The sequence below is a fragment of the Zea mays genome, chromosome 10 (genome assembly GCF_902167145.1).
Source record: "Zea mays cultivar B73 chromosome 10, Zm-B73-REFERENCE-NAM-5.0, whole genome shotgun sequence".
Lineage (NCBI taxonomy): Eukaryota > Viridiplantae > Streptophyta > Magnoliopsida > Poales > Poaceae > Zea > Zea mays.
In genome coordinates this window covers 120,258,589-120,278,146 of record NC_050105.1, presented here as the reverse complement: position 1 = coordinate 120,278,146, position 19,558 = coordinate 120,258,589, and the positions used below count along the sequence as shown (strand labels likewise).

General features: G+C 44.1%; 2 protein-coding genes across 2 annotated transcripts; both read left to right on the top strand.

Moving 5' to 3' along the window:
* Positions 1-535: 535 nt before the first annotated feature.
* LOC103641660 (ankyrin repeat-containing protein) lies at positions 536-1,552 on the top strand. Its single transcript, XM_008664987.2, has one exon. It carries the CDS (start codon positions 614-616, stop codon positions 1,550-1,552), a length of 939 nt encoding a protein of 312 aa, XP_008663209.1. The 5' UTR covers positions 536-613.
* Positions 1,553-5,876: 4,324 nt separating this feature from the next.
* On the top strand, positions 5,877-7,294 carry LOC100279830 (uncharacterized). Its single transcript, NM_001152784.2, has one exon. It carries the CDS (start codon positions 6,411-6,413, stop codon positions 6,927-6,929), a length of 519 nt encoding a protein of 172 aa, NP_001146256.1. The 5' UTR covers positions 5,877-6,410; the 3' UTR covers positions 6,930-7,294.
* The last annotated feature ends 12,264 nt before the right edge of the window (positions 7,295-19,558 follow it).

Genomic DNA, 19,558 nt, shown 5'->3' with positions numbered 1-19,558 from the left:
ATTAACAAGGCCATCAGCAAGCGAACAAGCAAATTGGCTGTGTCACTGAAAATACTGCAGCCGAACAAACAGTATGAAAGCTGCATTGAATCATCGGAAATCCCGTGCGAAATAAAAGGATTTTTTCCAAAGAAAATAAAGATATTGCTGCATAAGACAATGATCAAAACTACACCGGTGCAGAAATAGCATTACATATATTAACTTAGAATGGCACAACAGAAAAGTGACCGATATGTTGGATATGTATGCTTGGAACATGAGCAATATAACACGAGCCAACTTAAACAGCACCAAGCATTCTGCTCCTCTGACAGAGGTTTCTTCAAGTAAACAATGAAATATCAGTACAAAACACCACCTTATAACCAGACTCAAAAACACCTAAATGAAGCTTGAGTATTAAAGAAAGATAAAAAATAAGCATCCACAAACTTGAAGAATGATGGATTGCTTTTCTATTTTATGGAGTATTTACATTCTAACTCTGTATAGAAGCTAGCCAGAATATAAGCTAACGACGAGACATGAATTAGGTTCTAAGTTACCTTGTTCTCAAACTCTGAACATATGTTTATATTTTTGTGGGAATTGTCCATACTTGATTCCAAGGATGCTTTGCTTTGACTTGCCAAGTTTATTTTACCTTACTGGTCACTATTGTTTTCAGATGGTACAACTTCTTCTTAGCTACGAATCACTTGAAATTAATGCTATCAATATTCAAAATGAAACAACTATGGATTTGGCTGACAAAGTTCCTTATGGTGAGTCTAAAATGGAAATAATAGAGTGGTTGACAGAGGCTGGTGCAAAGAATGCCAGAAATGTGGAGAAAATTGATGAGGCGTCAGAACTGAGGAGAACTGTGAGTGATATCAAGCACAATGTTCAGACACAACTTAGCGAGAATGCTAAGACCAATAAACGAGTGACTGGGATTTGCAAAGAATTGCAAAAACTGCATAGAGAAGCTATTCAGAACACCATCAATTCAGTCACCATGGTAGCAACCTTGATTGCCTCCATTGCCTTCATTGTCATATTCAATTTTCCAGGTCAATACTTCCAAGATGTGAATAGTGGGGGAGACATTGGTGAGGCTCAAATAGCCAAGCTTACTGGTTTTCGTGTCTTCTGCCTTCTGAATGCAACTGCTCTCTTCAGTTCCCTCGCGGTGGTCGTCATGCAGATCACTTTGGTTGCCTGGGAAACTAGTGCCCAGAAGCAAGTTATCAAGATCATAAATAAGCTCATGTGGACTGCATGCCTTAGCACAGGTGCGGCTTTTACCTCACTGGCATATGTTGTAGTTGGCCCACAGCATGCCTGGATGGCCTTCACAGTATCAGCCATCGGAGGGCCGATCATGATTGGAACCCTCCTGTTCCTAGCATATCCGTTGTTGTGCCCACGGTTCAAGTTTGGCGAAGACAGACAGCGCCGCATCAAGAGGGCAGGTGGCAGCAAGTCCTTCTCCTGGTCACTCCATGATGATTTTTCAGATCTGGAAGCCTTCTCTGATCATGAGAAGATGATTTATGCCTTGTAGGAAGGTGTAACAGTAATTACTCTGGCATGAGAAGAGGCAATTGGGAGAGTACAAATGGTTCGTGCATATATTTGGTTTAGCTGTTTTAACCTTTTAGGTCTGTGGTGAGCCGCAGTTGGACCTTCTCGTGTACAATACCTAAGAATGAAGAGCTGCACCTATTATAAAATGCAAGTATATGACCAAAAGTTACTCGTGTACTGAGTATGCTTGAAACTGTTGCCGCTTGTGAATTGGCTACATGTTGTATCGTATCATTATTCCCCTTCTAAACCAAAAAAGTGGAATGTAAAAGAGCATGTTTAAGAAAACGAAATTATTCAGGGTATGTAAAACAGAAGACTTTACCGAGCGTACAGGGCATGCTAACTAATGTTTCTAACAAAAGAATAGATATATACAACTGTAATACAACATCTGCTCAACAATGTAAGCATGCTTTGTCTACATTTAGGACAAGCTATTTGGTTCATAAATTATCTCTGAAAAATATTTACTCTCTCAAATTACTTGATGTTTATGACAAGATTCATTTGCCTGTGGTAAACTGGAACTAACGTTGACTCTTTACTGGAGGTAGTAGTTTATAGCTTAGAAATCTAATAAAGCAGTTTGAAATATAAATGTAGTTGTCACTCCTATATGCACACATACCATTAATTTGACCAGGGAATAGTTATTGGAGTGCATTCACTTTATCCTCTAGTTGCAGGCATTCACTTTGAGAATGTTATACTTGCAGAGTGGACATGTCGCATTCATGCGCAGCCATTTGGTAATACAAGGCCAGTGGAAGTGATGATTGCAGGGGAGAGCAGATAACTCAGCTCCATTTTCATATGATGATAGACAGATACAGCATTCCTGAAGGAAGAAAAGATCCATCAGGAAAGCAAAAGAGAAACGTCTGAAATGAAAAGAAAAAAAACTCATTGGAACAGAAGCAAAATTTACAGCACATTGATGCCTTACAAAATGCCAACGTAAGCATTATGCTCCTTTTTGGAATTTTTTGGGGACGTGTTAATAGACATAGAAAGATCATAGCATAGTGCAAAGGAAGACATTGAAAGAAGTAAGAACATAGATATAGCATGGAACAGAAGTTCTTACAGCATCCTTGCGAAGGAGAATACACTCACTTGTTGACATTCCACTATTATTCAGGAATCAGGATAGGGATCATCAGTCCTTCATCGACCCCCTTCTCACCATCTTCGCTTGGATCAGAGGATGGGGGAGCATTCACAGTAGAACACCCCAAACCCGGTTGGGCTCTCGTCATCATCGGCAGATGGTGCGGCCGGGAGCGACGAGGGCGCGCGCGAGCTCTGGGGGCGAGGGCACGACAGATATCCATGCGCGGGCGTGGGAGGGAGCGGTGGGAATGAGCGGAGCGGAGGATGTCGCAGGAGGCAGAACCGTGGTGTGTGGACGCCTACACTATGTCCTTAAGAGATAGTAGAGAAAAATGAGTTTAACACAACAACCAATGGAAAACATCTATGAACTGACAATTCATTTTATTTAACAGGTTAGCATGAGCCAAATGAAAAGTAAAACAATGCAAATTACGCACAATAGACAATTTCTCTTATACATCACGTAAATTTATAATTTGTGCTCAAATTAAGCTAAGAATAAGATACTTTAAAGACAATATGTATGATTGAAGAGCTAGGGGAATGCCACAACCTGAAAGCTTGATAGGTGCTAACTCTCTTTCTCCAGTAACGTCTCCATTATCACCGTTAGGGGATTCAGTCTCAACTGCAGACATAACATGTATAATATGTCCACTATGTCGACCATCTGAAACCCAAAAAAATTGTGTCTTTGCACAAACACTCTAAACATATTTATTAATTAATTAAACCATAATGTGAAATAAGATAGCAGTTTCAGAACAAGAACTCACTTATAGAGGTAACTGAAAAGACAGCAGATAATCCTCGTCAACCGCCACTTACCGACCTCCGTCAACCTCGCCTCCTCGTAGACGTCCTCCACCTTGCCTCCCTCTGCACCCTCTACCTCGACTTCTGGCGCTTTCCAGACACCGTCGCGCTCTCGCGGGACTGCGCCGCCATGTTCCCCTGCCTCTAGGAGATTGGACTGTGCTACCATCATCCACGCTAGGGACATCGACCACCTGCTTGACTACAGCCCCGTGCTCGAGAAGTTCGTCAGCATCGCCATCATCTACTTCACCAACCCTGTCCAGAATTTCGGATTCGCAACTACATCCTCTAGTGCCTTGTCCCCTACTCCCCTGCGAGTCCTAGGCCAATGAGCTTGGGGCGGTGGTTGTCTTGGGGCTCGGCCATGGCAGTGGGGTAGGTGGGGGTGGGGGCATGCGTGTCTGTGGGGGAGGGGCGCGCGCTGCCTCGACAGCGGGCGTCGCGGGGCGGGGTGGGGTGGGGGCATGGGCAGGCTAGGGGAGGGAATCACGACATTGTCCCTCTCTCACGGCGGGGGTGGGGTGGGAGCAGTGGGCGAGGGCTGGCAACGCGAGGGTGGTGGCGGCGGGGCTTGCTCCTCCTTCTAGGCGGCGACGGGGCTTGCGCTTGGCGGGGTCGGATGACCAACGCTATACGGCGGGCACGACAGGCGGTGGATGGGGCGGGCGGTTGTTGGTGGGCGGAGCAGATAGGGACGGGTACAGGAGGATGAGGGCGGTGGAGGTGGCCGTGAGGAGGTGCCGGAGGGAGGCCGCCACCGTGGAGGTAGAGGTGGTGGTGGCGCGACAAAAGAGATGCGCAAGGAAGGCGGCTGCCATGGTGGTGGTGGTTGTCGGTGGTGGAGAGGTGTGGAGAGGAGATCGGAGCACCACGGTGTCGAAGAAGGTATGCGGGCGGGCCCTTGATCTTCACTCCCGGAGTCCCGGGAGACTGCGGACGGAGGAACGACGGGGGAGGGGGTTGCGCGAGTGGTGAGGGGCCGACGGTGGTTCGCGTGGAAAGGGGAGGCGGGGTGGCGGCGGCTCGCGGGGGGAGACGAGTGGATGCACGCGGGCGTGGGTTGCAGCAACGGAGGCGGACGGTGTAGATTCACCGAAGCGGACTGACGGTGTAGATTTACCAAAGGCAGAACCAGAGAGGCAGCCTACCCGTTGCAGCCTTAATAGAGTAGTATAGATGTAGAGGTGTTTGTGACTTGGTTCATATGAAGATTGGTCTGTGGACTATAGTCAGATTTGATGCCCATTTGATGGATTCAAAGGCAGCGACACATGTATATATATATATATATATATATATATATATATATATATATATATATATATATATATATATATATATATATATATATATATATATATATATATATATATATATATATATATATATATATATATATATATATATATATATATATTGTAACACCCCAGGTGTTTATATTCCGCTCGACAACGAGTACGGATTTAAGCACACAATATCAGTGGGTAAAACGGATTTTTAAATTTTAATCATCCTCGCCTATCGCGATTTTAAAATCGCATCTGTTCCGTTTGTCGCGAGTGCGACATCATTTTTACTTCTATTTATTCGGGCTCTTCCGAAGTTTTCGTGCTGTTCACAACATATTTGTTCTGAAAATCGGTGCGTCCGGTGATTATTTAAATCCATCGCTCGCGCGAATACAAATTCGGAAGTCCGACCCACTTGGATGATTGTTATTCCGAGCAAATTAGTTTAAAACTCGACGACTAAAATACTCGATGCAAAATAATTCGAATCGTACGCGAGGATATAATTCAATTAATTCTTCAGCACGCTGTTTCGACGACAAAAATCGCGTATACATTAGCGGATCTGGTTTCAGCTAATATTAGTCGAATCACGCAGAACAAATTGTCAGTACCGAAATCAGTTTAATTCGGTCTGTTGTTTCTCGCCCGGATCCAAATCTTCGGATATAAGCAATTGTTAAATAATTTGATTCGCCAAACCCAGAGAATAAAATGTGTATTTATGTAGCGTGTCGGCCTGTGTTCATTGCTAAAAATCCCGATTCAAAAATATCTGCGATTTCCGTTATAAAAAAAATAGAAATTAGGAAAAATCTAAAAAAAATCTGAATTCTCTGTATCTCCACGCTTAGCCTCCTTCTAATCTTATCCTGCCACCGCACTACCTTGTTCCTTATCCTCTCTCTTCCCTGGAACAAAAATCCTGTATGTGCATGGAAATATGTCGCTTCCTTCAACCTCTGTTCCTATCCGCGCGTGGAGGTGGAAAAAAGATCTTCTCCGGCCGCCGCTGGATCCCTACAAATATCACCACCGAGCGGCTCCTTACCACGGCATCGTTCTCCCTGCGCTCTCTCTCTCTCACACTGCGTCTTTGGCTCCTGCTCCATCTCCTTTGCTGCGAAGCTCCGAGCTCTGCTCGGCCGGATTTTTCATGGCGCCCAGCCCCTTGCGTCGGCCAGCCCCTGCCATGGAGCCTTCGGCTGTGCAGCTCTCTCCCTCTCGCGTGCCTTGGATTTGTGCCGCGCCCTGCAGAGCTCCCTTGGTGAGCGCCCAGGTCGTCCCTCTCCGACTCTCTCTGCTGGCGGCTGAGTTCCCTGGAAGCCGTGCTCTGCTCGCCATGGATGTCGTCCACCATGGTGCTCGGTCTAGACGTCGATTCCCTCGTCGCAGTGAGCTCCAGCCGATTCCTTGCCTCTTCCCCGTTTAAATCATGGAGCATCAGCCGCTGCTCCCTGTTTCCGGCAGCCAAGCCCCTGCGCGCGCATCCTCCCGCGCAGTCCCCAGCGCCACCGGCCAACCTCGCCGGCCAAGCTCCCTCGCCTTCAATCCTTTAGCCGTCGCGCCCCTCAGCTCGCTGGCCGTGACCTCGCCGAGGTTTTTCCCATGGCCGGCTCACTGCTCAACCCAAGCCGAGGTCTTGTACGAAACAGCACCTTCCATGGCCGCTGCGTCGCGCTCCTTGTGCTTGCGCAGCTGAACGCCATACTGCGCAGTGTTTTGTCCGATGTCGAGCTTAGCTCAGTCTCTGTTTCTCTGCGCACGTCGAGTTCCTTGCCGCGCGCTGAGCTTTCTGTCGGTCTCCAACTCGCCATGGTGTCCAACTCCTGTACCAACCGTGACCTACGCTTGGTCTTCCCAGCTGCGTTGACCTGCGTTGACCTCTGCTCGCTTCGCTCGGGATGTCGTGCTGGGTCGCTCCATACTTGGTGCACACCCAGCTGGGCGTCGCGATGCTGTGCACCATGCGTCACCAGTCATTCTCACCATGGTCAGCAGCTTCAAAAACATGGACGCCCAAGCCTTTTTCCCATCTTTCACGCCCACCTCGGTCTTCATCCTCAACCTTTGCCAGAAATTTGGTTAAATGGACGAACCAGAAGATCTCCAGAATTTTATGGATGAAGAAGAAAATAAAGTCGAAGAGTGACGCTCGCTAGATGCTCGACGAAAGGCGTGAACCGAAGATTTATCACTATTCCTCAATTGCCGAATTAAATTTTTTTTGAGGTGAGTGATTCACTGCTCCTCCATGATAGATCGAAGCATGGAATGGTTTCGTATATTAGATGCGATAATTTTCTTGTCGTGGTTAGGATGTGTTGTGGCTGTATTAAATATTCGTTGATGTATCATATGTGCGATGTATGTTTGAATTGGTGACGAGAAGGATAGGTCTAGTATTTTTATTGACTAGCCATCATATTTTTCAGGATTATGCTAGTTTTGTTTATTAAGATGTAGTCGATGCTCGACTCTAGTAGTCATTATTTTCTATGTTCGGTGACCGATTAAATGTCTTAAGTTGATGAAAACGTAGATTAGACAAGGAGTGCTTAGGTAGACGTGTAGGTCTAGTACGCTTGAATCAGTTCTATGTTTACGACGTGAAGTATAACGATGATGCGTGGAATAAATTTAGTATTTACTTAATTAGCTGATGAGTTGTGTTTAGGTTAATTATGTTTAATGTGTATAGTTTGTTATTCGTGATGTTTGCGATAGGTTCAAGAAGCGTAATTATTACGCGTAGTTGTACGTCAATAACTAGTGTTTTCGTATAAAATAGTACAACGCCTCGCCGCTAGATGTTTAAATTCGCTATCGCATAGCACTATTTAGGTTTGTAATATTCATGTTTATATGCATTCATATGCATAATGCATTTCATTCAGGTACGTTAATTAATCGCGTGATGCGGAAGAAAAACCAAGTCGACCCCAAGCGTGGGCTAATCTGCAAGCTGAAGCTGATGAATCAACCTGAAGATGGTTAAATCAAGCAAGTGCTCGGTCAAAGAATACTCGTCAAGCGGACGTCACCTAACAACACTAACCTAGTGTTACTCAGGCAAGCCCCGGTGCATGCAACCCCTTTCCTTGTGTTTTTAAATACTTTTCGCACACTTTAAGTCTAGTGAAATGTGCATTAAGTTTATAGGAATTGCTTGAAACCCTTTGATGCATTGCTTTCCTTGATATCCATACCTTTATCGATACTTCTGTGAAGTATCAAAATTATGATTTACAAAAATGCTTAACCTTGCTTAGATCTTGTGGATAAAGGTTGTCCTCAATTTAACCCGGGAGAGGATGGCTTCTACCTGCAAGAATATTTTCATTTGGAGCAATAGTGGGATCTTACTGCAAAGTTCCCTGTGATGCTCTTTCATCCTAAGGAACAGACACAATCCTAAGGATGGAAATACTTAAATTGAGACTTGGGGTAGGAACAGGTGATGTTCTACCCAGGTTGATTAAGGATTAACGCGTATGTAGGCTTGATGATCGAGGACCCTTTAACTGGTCACATGCCTCGTCATGGGTAAGCCTTGCCTCGGGCAGACTAAGGCCGGAATAAGATAACACGAAATGGGCGTGGAGCGGTGGCGAGAGTAGCGTGTACCCTCCGTGGCAAGAGGCTGGACGGTGGTGTATCTGTGCTCTCGGTTTGCGTGAACCTGATCCGGTCTTAAGAAACCCGGTGGCGGGTTGACATATGCAAGGGTTAAGTGCTACATATGTCGTGTGATTGGAGATCCTCAGCTGAGTATAATCGATTCAGATCGCCGTACCTTCGCGGTTATGAAGACTTGGTCACTGCCCTGCAACCTAAAGTCAGGATGTGAACACTATGGATAAAAATGATGTTGTATTGATGAGATGGAAATTAGACTAGATGCAAATGGAGTCTATTAATACTTAATATGGCGTTAAAAGATTGAAAGTAAGGACTCACGTTAGTAAGCTACTTCTGCAAAAATATAAGTTGATTTTTGCTAAAGCCTCTCCTTGACTCCTATTTATCCAGCATACCCTTGAGAGTCTTTTCCTTAGTCGGGTAAGACTTGCTGAGTAATTCCATACTCAGGGTTTTATTCCCTGTTGTTTTTCAGGTCCTAGTTTTGTGCTGCTGATGATGGTGTTAAGTGCCGGTGGGCTCGGCCTTCTTATAAGTTTAAGTAACTCCCTTATACTTCTTATTGAGGATGGTCTTTTGAGCTAGCATCTATTTCAAACTTATAACCACTCCGATAGAATAATATAAAATTTTTGTAACTTGTAAAATTTGGTAATAAGATTTCCGCTGCAATAATATTGTTGTGTGTGATTTGTGTTACTTAATCCCGCGGTTCTGGTTGTAAGTGGTTTATCCGATGTCCTTGGGGTAATCGGACGGATCCTGTTAAGTTATTTGGTGCACATGCATAGTCGTCTGAGGTCTTTGAGACAAGGACAGGTGCATGTGGGCCCAATAACTTGGGAGGTTCTGCCACAGCTGGTATCGGAGCAGGATTAAGTGTATACGGTCACATACGTATCTTCAAAACAAAAGTTTTGGTTTTAGAAAACCTATTTTTAACTAAACACATTGTTTGGCTTTGAAAAACAGTTTTAAAAAAACTATAATGCTAGCGACATCCTCTGTTAAGCCCTAAGTTAAGGACTATCAGGTGGCTTAGTTCAAAACCACTAACCCACAACCGGGTGGGTATTGCATACATGTGTATTGTTATTTTTGAAAACCATTCCGTTTGGAATGGATCGACGCCCAAGGTAAGGTGAGTTGTGAGAGCATGACCGAACAACCGTCGGTCTAGGGGAATGCTTAATTGTGGCGCTTGATTATATACATGTTCTATATTTGTATATATGAAAGCTGTGATGTGGAGTAATTACTTTTCTGGGAATTCAGTACCCCATGGATGTATATGGGTATACAGACATGGGAATACTGAAAAATGTAATGTACTTGTAACGACGCACCTACGCTCAGGTAAGAAGGTGAGTTACCATAATGAGTTGCCCTATGGTTAAAGTGTGGCAACGGCGCCTATGCGTGGCTCGGTGCTTAATGAAGAGCTGGCCTCCATATAGCAATATATGGAGTATAAACTATTATAAACTGTCATGTGTGACTCGCATCATTGGGAATTGGGCTGTGATGGAATTTTCTGCAGGTACACTAACCTCGAAAACGTATGTGTAGTTGACGACTAGCAAAATACCGTGAGAGTCGTAAGTATGCCACCGATATATAACGTTATTGCCACATTATGTTGGCAAAAATCAGTGAGGACGTATAGGACGAGCATGCATCCTGATTGTTGCATCACGTTTGTCACCTATACACCCAAATTGCTTCTCTCATCCTTATTCTAGTAACCATTGATTGTAGATAATATGGTGTAATGCTGAATTATGAACTTCGATAAAATAGTTGTCCTCCGTTCCTTAGGTATTATGTTTAGATGCTATATGTTTGCTCTTGTGCTTGATGTATCGATAGAAGGTTAGTGACTTGTTTGCCTAAACCCAAAATTAGGCCATGTTCTTATCTGGTAAACCTAGACCCAAATTTGAATTTACCATTATCCCTCCTTGACTAAACCCATGCAAATAAATGCCTAGATAACTTACTTGTTGAACATAAATTGTATCTAGGCTTAAACCAAGAATCTCGAGTCATGTCCCCATCCTAAACCATATCCTTAATCAGTTGGTGCAAGCTGATACCTCTAATTTCAGTTTGCTTCTTCTTGAGGATCCTACCGTTGTTTTATCAACCTAACTTAGGAAAGTCGTACCTCATCATTTTCCTTCGTTTGATGCCTTTAGTTTCCCCATCCTTCTCGAAGGCATACCAACTTAATTTTATGATTGTTTTCCCTCCGTATCTAATCAGATACTCATCCTTGACCTTGTAATCTCTGCGATGGGCATAGAAATATGTTTGGGGCTGAATTAACAGTCTCCCATCGTACTCCTTTCATCAAGTTTAGGTTATGGCCATGTCATTCATTTCATCGGGCCATGATCTATTTGGCTCTCTACCTGTGATCATTCTTACAAGTGGAGTATCTCTTTGTATATTGTCACCCTTGCTCAACCTATTAGTGTGGCACGAGATTTCTTATTGGTTATGTCTAGTAATGGTGTTATGACTAAAACCGATGGTGCCGTGACGAAACCGAGGGCCTCCTGTGAATGTACACACATGGTCGTGCTGCTCGGCACGCGCTGGTATCACGGTTAGTAGTTGTAATCCATTATGAGACTATATCAATGTGTTATCTTGGCACAATCTAGTTTTACCACGTGAGATTCATTATTGGTGCTAGTTCGGTGATGGTGTCATGGGCAATGACTTATGGTGCCGCAGCGAAACTGAGAGCCCCTTGTGAATGTACACGCAAGGTTATGCTGCTTGGCGTATGCTGGTATCGAAGTCTTTAGTCATGATGATCCATTGTGGAACTACACCGATGTGTGATCTTCCGTGGACTCCTTCCTTGAAACAATTTCTATGTTGTTTGTCAAGTGATCAAGCCACATCTGTCATCTCCGTTGGATCAAAAGGGCATACCACTTTCCTGTGTGGTCTTATTCCTTTGATCTTGGTAGTGACTACTCATACAAGTTCCCTTTACATCGTTTGTGTAAAGGTGAAGCCTTGGAGCTTTTAGTGTTGGAAGACAACTGATTAGCTCTCAAATTGGAGATTGGATTTCCCCTGCTGCTGAGATGCAGGAGTTTGTTCATTCGCTCTCTTTTTTAATCCATGTATTCTTCAACTAAGTCGGTTCATCTCGCATGAAGAAACGGATGAACAACCAGACCAAATGCATTTCTACCTAAATGCATGACCTGTTGCGAGTAAATGTGAACTCTCGACCATAGGCTTACCGATGGTACTGAGAGGATTTGCTCAATGTCAAAAGTAGTTCAACAAGTTGGTTTTGACTAACTTGTAACTGCATTTGGAACAAAGGTTGAGTTTAGAGATCGTTTTATCGAGTTGTCTAAACTCACTTTGGTTCAAACCATCCTGAGAAAGTACTTACAAGAATCGAGATTAAGTCGACCAGTAACCCCCTAGTCATCGCTCTAGTCATGCCTCGATCGCCTCGTGTGTGCTTCTCTAGCATGTGTGATCAAGTCAAGCCGTGACTAGTGCTGGATAAAATGGACTGGTTACAAAGTCCGCATCTACAGATCCCTCCGCTGGTGATTTTCTCGAATCTATATCATCTTTCGTGGACTTGAATTCTCGGGTTAGCCATATGTTAACCGCGACAGTATTCGACATCCACACCCGTCCCCTATGCTATGAACTTACTGTAACCACCTATTGGTAAACCTCTTTCTGGGTGTTTTACCCAAGATGGTGCATCTGATCCTGTTTGGGTAAAATTGCGCATTCACCGTTTTCTCAATAGACCCAGATAGTACAGTGTCATCAGAAAAAGCAAACTGCACACATGTAACCTTATGTGTTTCTCTAGCAGCCATCGTCTCTATTGGTGGACATTTCTAAATTAGCCTAAGGCGATACATGTTATGTCCGGTAGAGAAACCACATCCTGAGACACTCGCCTTTAATTGGAAATGTCTCATAGTTATCGCTGATATAGATATGGGTTACATGCTGCTCTACTCTTAGAAGTCTTTCGTTCCGAATCTCGGGACGAGATTCTTTTAAGGGGGGAGGGCTGTAACACCCCAGGTGTTTATATTCCGCTCGACAACGAGTACGGATTTAAGCACACAATATCAGTGGGTAAAACGGATTTTTAAATTTTAATCATCCTCGCCTATCGCGATTTTAAAATCGCATCTGTTCCGTTTGTCGCGAGTGCGACATCATTTTTACTTCTATTTATTCGGGCTCTTCCGAAGTTTTCGTGCTGTTCACAACATATTTGTTCTGAAAATCGGTGCGTCCGGTGATTATTTAAATCCATCGCTCGCGCGAATACAAATTCGGAAGTCCGACCCACTTGGATGATTGTTATTCCGAGCAAATTAGTTTAAAACTCGACGACTAAAATACTCGATGCAAAATAATTCGAATCGTACGCGAGGATATAATTCAATTAATTCTTCAGCACGCTGTTTCGACGACAAAAATCGCGTATACATTAGCGGATCTGGTTTCGGCTAATATTAGTCGAATCACGCAGAACAAATTGTCAGTACCGAAATCAGTTTAATTCGGTCTGTTGTTTCTCGCCCGGATCCAAATCTTCGGATATAAGCAATTGTTAAATAATTTGATTCGCCAAACCCAGAGAATAAAATGTGTATTTATGTAGCGTGTCGGCCTGTGTTCATTGCTAAAAATTCCGATTCAAAAATATCTGCGATTTCCGTTATAAAAAAAATAGAAATTAGGAAAAATCTAAAAAAAATCTGAATTCTCTGTATCTCCACGCTTAGCCTCCTTCTAATCTTATCCTGCCACCGCACTACCTTGTTCCTTATCCTCTCTCTTCCCTGGAACAAAAATCCTGTATGTGCATGGAAATCTGTCGCTTCCTTCAACCTCTGTTCCTATCCGCGCGTGGAGGTGGAAAAAAGATCTTCTCCGGCCGCCGCTGGATCCCTACAAATATCACCACCGAGCGGCTCCTTACCACGGCATCGTTCTCCCTGCGCTCTCTCTCTCTCACACTGCGTCTTTGGCTCCTGCTCCATCTCCTTTGCTGCGAAGCTCCGAGCTCTGCTCGGCCGGATTTTTCATGGCGCCCAGCCCCTTGCGTCGGCCAGCCCCTGCCATGGAGCCTTCGGCTGTGCAGCTCTCTCCCTCTCGCGTGCCTTGGATTTGTGCCGCGCCCTGCAGAGCTCCCTTGGTGAGCGCCCAGGTCGTCCCTCTCCGGCTCTCTCTGCTGGCGGCTGAGTTCCCTGGAAGCCGTGCTCTGCTCGCCATGGATGTCGTCCACCATGGTGCTCGGTCTAGACGTCGATTCCCTCGTCGCAGTGAGCTCCAGCCGATTCCTTGCCTCTTCCCCGTTTAAATCATGGAGCATCAGCCGCTGCTCCCTGTTTCCGGCAGCCAAGCCCCTGCGCGCGCATCCTCCCGCGCAGTCCCCAGCGCCACCGGCCAACCTCGCCGGCCAAGCTCCCTCGCCTTCAATCCTTTAGCCGTCGCGCCCCTCAGCTCGCTGGCCGTGACCTCGCCGAGGTTTTTCCCATGGCCGGCTCACTGCTCAACCCAAGCCGAGGTCTTGTACGAAACAGCACCTTCCATGGCCGCTGCGTCGCGCTCCTTGTGCTTGCGCAGCTGAACGCCATACTGCGCAGTGTTTTGTCCGATGTCGAGCTTAGCTCAGTCTCTGTTTCTCTGCGCACGTCGAGTTCCTTGCCGCGCGCTGAGCTTTCTGTCGGTCTCCAACTCGCCATGGTGTCCAACTCCTGTACCAACCGTGACCTACGCTTGGTCTTCCCAGCTGCGTTGACCTGCGTCGACCTCTGCTCGCTTCGCTCGGGATGTCGTGCTGGGTCGCTCCATACTTGGTGCACACATGCTGTGCACCATGCGTCACCAGTCATCCTCACCATGGCCAGCAGCTTCAAAAACATGGACGCCCAAGCCTTTTTCCCATCTTTCACGCCCACCTCGGTCTTCATCCTCAACCTTTGCCAGAAATTTGGTTAAATGGACGAACCAGAAGATCTCCAGAATTTTATGGATGAAGAAGAAAATAAAGTCGAAGAGTGACGCTCGCTAGATGCTCGACGAAAGGCGTGAACCGAAGATTTATCACTATTCCTCAATTGCCGAATTAAATTTTTTTTGAGGTGAGTGATTCACTGCTCCTCCATAATAGATCGAAGCATGGAATGGTTTCGTATATTAGATGCGATAATTTTCTTGTCGTGGTTAGGATGTGTTGTGGCTGTATTAAATATTCGTTGATGTATCATATGTGCGATGTATGTTTGAATTGGTGACGAGAAGGATAGGTCTAGTATTTTTATTGACTAGCCATCATATTTTTCAGGATTATGCTAGTTTTGTTTATTAAGATGTAGTCGATGCTCGACTCTAGTAGTCATTATTTTCTATGTTCGGTGACCGATTAAATGTCTTAAGTTGATGAAAACGTAGATTAGACAAGGAGTGCTTAGGTAGACGTGTAGGTCTAGTACGCTTGAATCAGTTCTATGTTTACGACGTGAAGTATAACGATGATGCGTGGAATAAATTTAGTATTTACTTAATTAGCTGATGAGTTGTGTTTAGGTTAATTATGTTTAATGTGTATAGTTTGTTATTCGTGATGTTTGCGATAGGTTCAAGAAGCGTAATTATTACGCGTAGTTGTACGTCAATAACTAGTGTTTTCGTATAAAATAGTACAACGCCTCGCCGCTAGATGTTTAAATTCGCTATCGCATAGCACTATTTAGGTTTGTAATATTCATGTTTATATGCATTCATATGCATAATGCATTTCATTCAGGTACGTTAATTAATCGCGTGATGCGGAAGAAAAACCAAGTCGACCCCAAGCGTGGGCTAATCTGCAAGCTGAAGCTGATGAATCAACCTGAAGATGGTTAAATCAAGCAAGTGCTCGGTCAAAGAATACTCGTCAAGCGGACGTCACCTAACAACACTAACCTAGTGTTACTCAGGCAAGCCCCGGTGCATGCAACCCCTTTCCTTGTGTTTTTAAATACTTTTCGCACACTTTAAGTCTAGTGAAATGTGCATTAAGTTTATAGGAATTGCTTGAAACCCTTTGATGCATTGCTTTCCTTGATATCCATACCTTTATCGATACTTCTGTGAAGTATCAAAATTATGATTTACAAAAATGCTTAACCTTGCTTAGATCTTGTGGATAAAGGTTGTCCTCAATTTAACCCGGGAGAGGATGGCTTCTACCTGCAAGAATATTTTCATTTGGAGCAATAGTGGGATCTTACTGCAAAGTTCCCTGTGATGCTCTTTCATCCTAAGGAACAGACACAATCCTAAGGATGGAAATACTTAAATTGAGACTTGGGGTAGGAACAGGTGATGTTCTACCCAGGTTGATTAAGGATTAACGCGTATGTAGGCTTGATGATCGAGGACCCTTTAACTGGTCACATGCCTCGTCATGGGTAAGCCTTGCCTCGGGCAGACTAAGGCCGGAATAAGATAACACGAAATGGGCGTGGAGCGGTGGCGAGAGTAGCGTGTACCCTCCGTGGCAAGAGGCTGGACGGTGGTGTATCTGTGCTCTCGGTTTGCGTGAACCTGATCCGGTCTTAAGAACCCCGGTGGCGGGTTGACATATGCAAGGGTTAAGTGCTACATATGTCGTGTGATTGGAGATCCTCAGCTGAGTATAATCGATTCGGATCGCCGTACCTTCGCGGTTATGAAGACTTGGTCACTGCCCTGCAACCTAAAGTCAGGATGTGAACACTATGGATAAAAATGATGTTGTATTGATGAGATGGAAATTAGACTAGATGCAAATGGAGTCTATTAATACTTAATATGGCGTTAAAAGATTGAAAGTAAGGACTCACGTTAGTAAGCTACTTCTGCAAAAATATAAGTTGATTTTTGCTAAAGCCTCTCCTTGACTCCTATTTATCCAGCATACCCTTGAGAGTCTTTTCCTTAGTCGGGTAAGACTTGCTGAGTAATTCCATACTCAGGGTTTTATTCCCTGTTGTTTTTCAGGTCCTAGTTTTGTGCTGCTGATGATGGTGTTAAGTGCCGGTGGGCTCGGCCTTCTTATAAGTTTAAGTAACTCCCTTATACTTCTTATTGAGGATGGTCTTTTGAGCTAGCATCTATTTCAAACTTATAACCACTCCGATAGAATAATATAAAATTTTTGTAACTTGTAAAATTTGGTAATAAGATTTCCGCTGCAATAATATTGTTGTGTGTGATTTGTGTTACTTAATCCCGCGGTTCTGGTTGTAAGTGGTTTATCCGATGTCCTTGGGGTAATCGGACGGATCCTGTTAAGTTATTTGGTGCACATGCATAGTCGTCTGAGGTCTTTGAGACAAGGACAGGTGCATGTGGGCCCAATAACTTGGGAGGTTCTGCCATATATATATATATATATATATATATATATATATATATATATATATATATATATATATATATATATATATATATATATATATATATATATATTGTTGGGTCTATGCTTCGTCGCCGAAGGTCTTCTAGGAAGAAGCGGCTTTTGGCTGAAGCTGTTTGTATGAGATGGCCGAAGGTTCCTCTTCATGAAGCTTCGGTATTACAAACCGACTTAAAGTAGAATGACCTTTTAGTCCATAAAGGTCTGAGTCAACGTTGTAAACTTTTATGAGGGGCATAATTGTAATTCCTCACAGGCTGTGTCCTGTGCCTATAAATAGTGAACAGTATTCCTTTACTGTTCACGCATTCTGGTAATTGCAATCGCATCTTTCGGGAACCAACCTTTGCCAAGGCAGAGGTATTATTGTGTTCAACGATTCAATACATTAAGTAAATATAATATAACTCGTCTATGATTTATTTACCCTTTTATACCCTTTATTTTATGTTATCTTATACAATCTTTTGAAATTTTATTACGAAGACTTGCGCTTCGTAATTATATTCTCATCAACCTTCGTCCAAGGCTCATTATCCTCAAGGGGATAATGTTTCATGGACGAAGGACGTTAACATTTAACATTTTATGTTGTCTTGTTCTTAATTCATAGCATTCAAGAACAAGTCCCCAACATTGGCGCCCACCTCCGGTGAACTCACTTCCACTTTTTAAGCTGATGGCTTCGTTCAATGATCAAGCTGGAGCTGCTTCGGACCCGAAGCTGGTGCTCCCGATTACAGGTGGTTCGTCCTCAGAGCCAGCCAACAAGAAACAGAAGAAAGAAGCACAGAGAAGGGTACAACATGTTGGGGTGCAAGGACCCTTCATCAAGTCAAGATGGTCTCATATTCCTATTACCTTCTCCCAAGAGGACCTTCAACTCAAGGATTACCCACACAACGATGCCATGGTTATCTCTTGTGTTATCAAAGGATTTCTGGTCCACAATGTCTTAGTTGACACAGGTAGTGCAGCTGATATCATATTTGCTAAGGCCTTCAGACAAATGCAAGAGCCAGAAGATAAGATTCATGATGCCACACATCCTCTCTGTGGCTTCGGAGGAAGACAGATTGTAGCACTGGGCAAGATCACCATGTCAGTGACCTTCGGGTTCATCAACAACACTAGAACTGAGCAAGTTGTGTTTGACATTGTTGACATGGAATACCCTTACAATGCAATTATTGGTCGTGGCACCCTCAATGCTTTCGAAGCAATTCTTCATCCTGCTTATCTCTGCATGAAGATACCTTCGGATCAAGGACCCATTGCTATTCATGGAAGTCAGGAAGCTGCCAGAAGGGCCGAAGGAAACTGGACTGACTCAAAAGCAATCCATAACATTGATGGAGCTGAAGCTTGTGAACAATACAAATTCAGAAGGGAGAAAGCAGCTTCAGCAGATCAGCCGAAGCTCATGCTCTTATGTGAGGACATAGCAGAGCAGAAGGTGCTGTTGGGCTCTCAATTATCCGAAGAGCAAGAGAAAACCTTGATAAGGTTTTTGTTCAACAACAAAGATGTTTTTGCATGGTCAGCCAATGATCTCTGCGGAGTTAATAGGGATGTTATTGAGCACTCGCTCAATGTTGATCCATCCTTCAGACCTAGAAAGCAGAGGCTTCGGAAAATGTCAGATGATAAGGCCGAAGGTGCTCGTAACGAAGTCAAAAGACTCCTCAGTGCAGGAGTTATCAGAGAAGTAAAGTACCCAGAATGGCTAGCTAACACTGTTATGGTAAAAAAGGCCAATGACAAGTGGCGAATGTGCATCGATTTTACAGATCTTAACAAGGCTTGTCCGAAGGATGAATTCCCATTGCCAAGGATAGACTCTTTAGTTGATGCAGCAGCTTCTTCAGAGCTCATGAGTCTGTTAGACTGTTATTCAGGCTACCACCAAATCTGGATGAAGAAGGAAGATGAGCCGAAGACTAGCTTCATAACTCCAAGTGGCACATATTGCTATCTTCGGATGCCTGAGGGGCTCAAAAACGCTGGAGGAAGTTTCAGCAGAATGACTGTGAAGGTTCTCCAGTCTCAGATAGGCAGAAATGTGCTAACTTATGTTGATGACATCATTGTAAAAAGCACGAAACAGGAGAATCATATTGCTGATTTGCAAGAGACCTTCGCCAGTTTCAGGCAAGCTGGTTTAAAGTTGAATCCAGAAAAATGCGTCTTCGGAGTAAAGAAGGGGAAATTTCTTGGATGCTTGGTTTCAACAAAGGGAATTGAAGCTAATCCAAGTAAAATTGAAGCTATACTTCGGATGGAGTCACCAACTACAAAAAAGGGGGCTCAAAGATTGACAGGAAGGTTGGCATCTCTCAATAGATTCATATCCAGATCAGCAGAGAGAAACTTACCATTCTTCGAAGTGCTGAAGTCAGCCGAAGTCTTTCAATGGGGACCAATCCAGCAGAAGGCCTTTGAAGAGCTGAAACAGTATTTGATAGATCTAACAACACTAACTCCACCTACGCCAGGGGCTCCTTTGTTATTATATGTGGCAGCTTCGCACTCAGCGGTAAGTGCAGCACTTGTCCAGGAGAAGCTTGATGGCCAAGTCAGGAAGCAGGTCCCAGTGTATTTTGTATCTGAAGTTCTTAGTATATCAAAGAAAAACTACACAGAATTAGAG

Coding starts and splice junctions, on each gene's coding strand:
- LOC103641660 (XM_008664987.2), top strand. CDS start 614: ATGCTTTGCTTTGACTTGCCAAGTTTATTTTACCTTACTGGTCACTAT.
- LOC100279830 (NM_001152784.2), top strand. CDS start 6,411: ATGGCCGGCTCACTGCTCAACCCAAGCCGAGGTCTTGTACGAAACAGC.